The 7432-nt window shown below is 30.1% G+C and overlaps 1 protein-coding gene across 1 annotated transcript; it reads left to right on the top strand.

Annotated features, from left to right (window-relative positions):
* Positions 1–2125: 2125 nt before the first annotated feature.
* Positions 2126–5905, top strand: LOC134234102 (ficolin-2-like). Its single transcript, XM_062716166.1, has 5 exons — positions 2126–2419; positions 3611–3756; positions 3917–4013; positions 4397–4534; positions 5652–5905. Exons 1-5 carry the CDS (start codon positions 2131–2133, stop codon positions 5903–5905), a joined length of 924 nt encoding a protein of 307 aa, XP_062572150.1. The 5' UTR covers positions 2126–2130.
* The last annotated feature ends 1527 nt before the right edge of the window (positions 5906–7432 follow it).

Consider the following 7432-nt stretch of genomic DNA (forward strand, 5'->3'; position numbering starts at 1 on the left):
AATTCGTACGTCTTTTCGCTTAATCTATAGTTTTTTTCTTTTGGATTATAAATATCTTCATTCATAATATCACTGTCGATGTAATATTGTTAATTTCTTCAAAATTGGGTTTATTGCTTTTGGGAAAAGTTTACAATAACTGTATTTCATTTCTTAACAGATTGCAATACGTACAAGTTCGAGTGGAATTTCATTCATTCGTTTCTTAGGAATGATTTAAGAAATTTGATACAATAATTTTTACCATACGGTTCCTTTGAATGTATATATTTGATCATTTAAATTTAGTTTTTGAAACAATATTATTTTTTAGAAAAATTTATAGCATCCCCATCCTACGTATATATTTTTTCCTTATTTTCTTTAGCAAATTATCTTACTGTTATTTTATTAAAATAAATATTTATTGTTGATGTAGAAGTTTTGGATCTCCCATGTGACCAGTGTCTTTATTCAATCAAAGACGGATTATGTTTCTTAGCTTGAATTTAACCGGTCTTTTTATTCGGAGTTTTTTTTTTTTGCCTTTTCTACTTACTCTCCTCCCCCCCCCCCCTTTTTTTACACATTTTAAAATCGACAGTTCACCAAAGGCTGACTATCGGGGAACATCAGTATGGATTAAATTTAACATGGCTAAATACATTTTAAATTATGGAATATATTTTTTCAGCGCTTATAAGAACGGTAACTACTATATATATATGTGCATTCATGTAGATCTCTCGCTTGCTCTTTCTCTCTCTCTCTAGCTCTCTGAAGAAAGAATTATATGTATATGTATATGGACCTTTTGATATGAAGACTCTTAACATGAGTTCAAATTAAAGCATTTGTAAATTGCTCAGAAAACAAATATGCAGCATCTTTAATTTTGCCGTCATCGACATCGTTTTAATCGCTGTCCCAGCAATGTGCATGTCCAATGTCGCGTATACCAACATCAAGTTAACTACTTAAACAAAATCATGAATAAATTGACGTAGTAATTAGTAATAATATCAAAAACATATTAAAAAATGTCCTCATGAAATTTCAATTTTTTGTTACACTTTGAAATTCAATTTTATTTTAAGTTCACGAAACGCGGTCAACAAAAATTACTTCCGTGTTTACAAAACCGCGACTTTGACGTCGTTTTCTGAGAATTGTGACGTCAAACGATAAGGGCCCTTTTCTCATGACGGCAGTCAAATATCAAATTTTGAAGAAAGTTGATAAAAAAAACTCTGTATATCATAACAAGACATGCTTTAAGGACAGATGATACAAACAAATTTTTTCTTTGAAAAAGATTAAATATCATGTCACAAGTTTAGAAAAGTGGATGGTTCTTAGATTTTTTTTCTCCGAAGAACTGGAATATGAAAAAGACTTGGTAAATATTAGTAATATTTCAATGAAAACACAAATATAGACAAATCACATTCAGTAAAGGTTTACAGGTGAAAATAAATCATAGAATATGTTTTCATGCGCTAAAAGTGTAAAATAAACTTAAGAAAAATATACCGAGCCAGGTGAATTTTATTAGGAAAAGCTAAATGGTTAAAATCAGCCAATGTGATATTGCCAGTTTTTTTTAATTTCGATCTTCCTCTTTAAATTCACCTGGCTTGGTATATTTTTCTAAGGTTTATATTACACTTTTAACGCCAGGATAACATATTCTGAAATTTATTATCACCTGTAAACCTTTACTGAATGTTATTTCTTTATATTCGTTTTTTCATTGAAATATTACTAATATTTTCTAAGTCTTTTTCATATTCTAGTTCTTAGGAGAAAAAATTCTAAGAACCATCCACATTTCTAAACTTGTGACATGATTTAAAATCTTTTTCAAAGAAAACATTTGTTTGTATCATCTGTCCTTAACTAAATTAAAAACAGCATATTTTTCATTGTTATTTTCTAAATTGCAATTTCAAAATAAATGTTTATGACAATTCAATAAAATCGATACTTAAACAACAGTGAAATATAGAATGCGTAACAGTGAGCCAATCACTTTTCAGACATTGATTATGGTACGATATATATATATTTGGCTGTTGAAAGACGATTTAGCAGAATTTCACAGATTCACAAGAACGCGCAGTTATTTTCTTATAAAAGGAAAAAAAGAAAATGAGCAATCAGTGGGTTATCTCTTTAATCATTGGCTTCATAGCTTTATCAAAGGCTACCGATACTTTGAAAGAATTTACCGCGAAACTTGAATTTAATGATAAGAAATCAAATTATGGGCTTTTAGGAGAGCATAATTCTCATACAATATCCAGGTGTGCCATGATGTGTAAAAGGGAGTGCGTCTTCTTTGGATTCAACAATCAAATGAAGAAATGCCGTACCCATAAGAAAATATTTAAGTCTGAGCTCTCTGATGAGGCCGGTTGGAGATACTACTCGGATAACGGTATGTATATTTTTTTTTTCTGCTTGCTTCTTTCATTCGTTTTAAATCCCTCTCGAACAGACACATTTTTTTTGACAATTCTTTTTATCTAAAATAAACAATTGTATTTTCAACATAATTGATTCTAGTGACATACTCATCTCTTTGCTGATTTTCTTTATTACTTTTTTAATTTTGACTTTTAAGGAGAGATGATACAGACAAACTTTTGTCAAAGAATTTAAAAATAACAACATTGGTCATGTTTAAATGAATACAATGAATAATTTTCACCGCGTAGTTTTTAATTTTTTTATTCAAATTTGCACAAAAATTGAATTTAAAGTGAAAAATATTTATATAGATTAATAAAGATTCAGAAGGACAGACTTTTGAACATCACATAAGGTTTTCAATTTCTTTATATTCAATAAATTTATTATTTGCACTGAAATTAGGCCAAAAAATATTTTCCAATTCAAGCATCCATTTTTTGCTTGTAGAATCTGTTCTAAATTTGAGACTGATTAAATTATACTTTGTGATTTTCTCTATTTCTATTTTCTCTTTTCTGGATATCTCTTAGCAATTAATATAAAACATAAGATGAACATTCTACACCGTTAGTATTTAGTAATATTAATTTAAGCTTTATGACTATGATTAGTCCAAACCATTAGAAAATAAAAAACTTGTTGATAACTAAATAAACGACAAAATTTCACTTTAGCTAGTATCTTGAAATTGCAATCTTAAAAACAGCTGTTCTGAAAGCTGAGATGTGAATCCTGAAAACAGCTGGCCTGTGTCGTGGAGGAGTAAACATCCCCTGTCGATCGTTCAGACATTATATCATACATCAAAACGATTTCATGATTTACTACATATTTCAACAACTATATCAGTGTCAAAATTCTTTATCATCTTATCTACAATTAATTTCTCTTTCACATTTCTTTCAGTCAACAGAGTATTGAAAATAATTGTGTTTAATTTAAATACTTTTAGTCATGTCATAAATCGAAGATTTGTACCAACTGGAAAACAAATATGATTTAAGATAATCGGGAACAGTTTAACATCACCTGCATTGTATGTAGTTAACAATTTAGCCCCAACAATTAACGTTTATATATCATGCAGGCATTATATATCCTCTCACTTCTTGTACATATACATTGTATAATCCTGGTATTATATTTTTTTTTTCAGATTTTTCTAGTATGCCCAAAGATTGCAAGGATCTTCGAGAAAATGGACAAACCATCACAGGGTTGTATGATATATACCCCTACGGAACATTAACAGTACCGGTCAGTGAGCATTGCGATATGACGACAATGGGCGGGGGGTGGACGGTAGGTTGTTTATTTTAGAATTAAAAATACTTAATATAACACAAATTGTTTTTGTTGTTCTAAGGATTGTAGGATTGTATTGTAGTTTATATCATAAAAAATGGATCCTACGAATGTTCGAAGCAATATAGTGAATTGTTACGCATGTTAATTTTCAAAGGCAATTCAGAAACGCTTAGACGGATCGATGACCTTTAACAGGACCTGGACGGAATATAAAAATGGCTTTGGTTCACCAGCACAGAACGTCTGGATTGGTAAGTGTAAATCGGTTTCAAATAAGGACTTTTTATTCCTTCAAAGTTTTAAGATAAAAAAAATTCTTGTGGCAATTAAAAAATCATAATGCGTAATAAAGATCTAAAGTTAAGTCCAGGTAGTGTATGTTCTATGATATTCAGATATCGTGTTTAATTGATATTTCAAATAAAAAAAATAGAAATGAAGAATATCATTAAGCGGCATATTCTAATGAGACCAAATTTAGTGATATTGTCTACAGCTATGGAAAATAATTTGATTTTTCATTACGGAAGATTCATATAGATTTTAAAAGAATTAATTGTATTCGATGAACTTTTCGGATAATTTCAAATATATCTTTATACAGGAAATGACGTAATCCATAAATTAACAAAAGAAAACACCTCATCCCTGTATGCGTCCATCACTCTCCAGAATGGTACAACTCTGTATGAAATGTACAACGGATTCTCTGTCTCCGACGAAGCAGGAAAATATCAACTCTTTCTTGCAGGACCTGCCAATGGGACTCTAGGTAAGTGTATTTAAGTAAAGTTCTTAAAATTAGGTTCAAAATACGTATATCATTATAAGAATTCTTTTCTGTATTGAAAGATTATAAAGTTCTTGAAAAAAAAGAAAGATGTGTTTTTTCTGATATTCTCTGTACGTTTTTGATTCCACGCTAATTAAATATGTTTAATATTTCAGAATAACATTTGCAGGTACAATTCTCATATTCTGCAGATATTGATTCTGTCATTGTCAAGTAGATAAAATTTCTCATTATACATTTTATGTACAAGGAAAGTTATGTTAATTCTTTTAAACAAACAAATCCAATAATTACATTTGTTCAACATTGTTTTTCAGCTTGGGTTGCCTGATAATTTTTCATAATTCAATTTTAACTAATACGGAAAAAAGTTTACATAGCATGATAGTCTGATTTTCAATGATTCACATTTTTACTACTACGGAAAAGGAGGTTTACAGTGCTTCATTAATCTTAAATGTCGACAGATTAACGAAAAGTTGATGATAAAAGAATTTGATGGATAAATACTAGTATTCATAAAAAAAAGTTTTAAAGCTAAATTAGACATAAACCCGTTTTACATTTCCATTTATGTAATAGGAAATCTACCATTTCAAAACATTCATTGATGCACCATATGTTATCTCGTTATTAATGATCTACTTAGTATTGCATGGTATCGGACAATTATTAAAATTTCATTTTGTGATGTGTTCTAAAATTTCCCGTGATATCCCTCCCCACAATATTACCATGCTTTAAAAGTGTATCACACCTGTGGTTTATTGTTACACAAGAAAGGATGCTTTATGTGAATTGTGCAGTGTTTTGTTGACTTGTATTTTTTATCTCTTTAAACTGTGTATCTCAGACGTACTTCAGTATTAAGATTAATAGGATGAAAATTACTGATTAATACTTATCATCTTTGTTCTATATTTTCTCTAATTCTTCAGGTGCCAGTATGATAGACACCGGGGATTCTGGGAATGAACTAATTAATTATTGTTTCTCTTTCCCGCACCCTAAGCCGTCTTTCTTAGAAGTACCTCAGTATTATTGTTGACAATTAAATTGAAGATATATCTGTGATTCTTTTTGTTTGACTTTACAGGGGACTCTATGTTAAACACGGGTTATTCTGGTATTAATCTGTCTGGGATGTACTTCAGTACCCCAGACAGGGATAACGACAGAGCTGGAGGTAACTGTGCTGCTAAATACAGAGGAGGCTGGTGGTTTAACTCCTGTACTGCCGCCTTCCTTAACGGTCAATGGTCCCCGGAGTCCTGGTACAGACCATGGTTTCCTACAGTGACTGATGGTAAACAGATAAAGGAGACTCTCATGATGATCAAGCGTCGCTAGGTAAGCATCATTTAATCATTTAAGTTTTTTTTATTTTTGAATTACTGTGAAAATTTCAGTTAAAAAAGTTTGTTTTTATAAATAAAAAAAAATATGCTATCATACATGTATCTGTGAAGTATTAATTTGTTTAATTTTTTGTAACAGACGAAAGATCATCCATGGATTATGGAAACCCTCATGAGACGATTTTAGATTATGAAAACCCTCAAGAGACGATTTTAAATTAATTTTTATCGCTGAGTTCTTAATTTCAATATTTAACATCAAGTAACAAACAGTAAAGAAGGGGGGTTGAAAGGCTCTGTAAAGGGATACTGAATGTATTCAGTAAAAGATGTACTTTATATGTGTTGTAATAAATTTGAAAATAGAAAATTTTCGTTCTTTTTTCCAAACACTGATAAATGGAGATAACTGGACGGAGAATTTCGATGAAGACTACTTTATTGTTAAACAAGACAAGGAGTTAGAAAAAATATAAGCACTGATTCATTATTTTTTGAAAGATGTTATCTTATATCTAAAACTGACTTTGCAAATAAAACACAGCGAGCTAACATTAATCAATATGTTTGCAAATACCTTTGCAATTATGAGACAACATCTTTTTAAAAAAATGATTCAATATGTGTGACAAGTTTTCTCTATTATGCATTGTGTAGACTATGGTTTATATATATCCAAAACTGTGATAGACTACAGCTTGAAATTTGTTGTTAAATCAATAGGAAAAATTTAGGAGCTAATGATAAAAATTCAAGATAAGTTTGTGAAACTAAGAGGCTTATGATTAATGTAGTCATTTGCGGGTCAAACATCAAGGTAAATATAAAACTAGTTTTGGTACCAAAAGAAACGTTTCTCACATTGAGTCTACCTTCTAAAATAAAAACCATAAAAGCAGCAACAGTTCAATACTCAAGACCAAAGTTAGAGATTTTCATAAGTAGGTCAAACTGGACAAGGTCAAGGAGTCAATCTTAATGATGTCCGAAAAAATTTCAGAAAGAATACCCAGGGGAAATATTAAAGTCACAAAATCAACCATTTAAAAGTTATCACCAAAATTTTTCAAAAGAAGGTCAAAGTCTGATGTCCAAATAAAAGGATAAAAAATAAAAAGAAAATATTGGTATTCAAGAGAAGCTCTTACCACAAGAAATGAACCGGTAAAATAGTTAACCCCTTGTACTAAATATTCAGTAAATACTTCCAAAGTTTACGTTTTTGAAAAGTAGGTCAAATCCATAAGATCAAGGTTAAAGGTCATTACTGTTTGTAATCAGGTGAAGGTCTTATCAAAATATAAGCGTGAAGAGTATGATATCACTTGATTTAACCGTGTAGTAGCTATGGCTAAGAATAAAATTTTGAAAAATTCTTTAAAAGTGAGTCAAACATAAAGGTCAAAGTCAAAAATACTTTTACCCTAGGAAAAGTTTTTACACGTTGAATACACCAGTGAAATATTAAAGCCATAGTTCATATGACCAAGGCTCAAATTTCGAATTCGAAATTGACCGT

This window comes from Saccostrea cucullata, unplaced genomic scaffold, assembly GCF_032062105.1.
Source record: "Saccostrea cucullata isolate Sc308-1 unplaced genomic scaffold, CSIRO_AGI_Scuc_v1 ctg7837, whole genome shotgun sequence".
NCBI classification, from domain to species: domain Eukaryota; kingdom Metazoa; phylum Mollusca; class Bivalvia; order Ostreida; family Ostreidae; genus Saccostrea; species Saccostrea cuccullata.

Excerpts from the sequence above, each read along its gene's own strand:
- LOC134234102 (XM_062716166.1), top strand. The coding sequence starts at position 2,131 with ATGAGCAATCAGTGGGTTATCTCTTTAATCATTGGCTTCATAGCTTTA. Across the intron at positions 3,757-3,916 it reads CAATGGGCGGGGGGTGGACG|GCAATTCAGAAACGCTTAGA; the intron begins GTAGGTTGTTTA and ends TAATTTTCAAAG. Across the intron at positions 4,535-5,651 it reads ACCTGCCAATGGGACTCTAG|GGGACTCTATGTTAAACACG; the intron begins GTAAGTGTATTT and ends TTGACTTTACAG.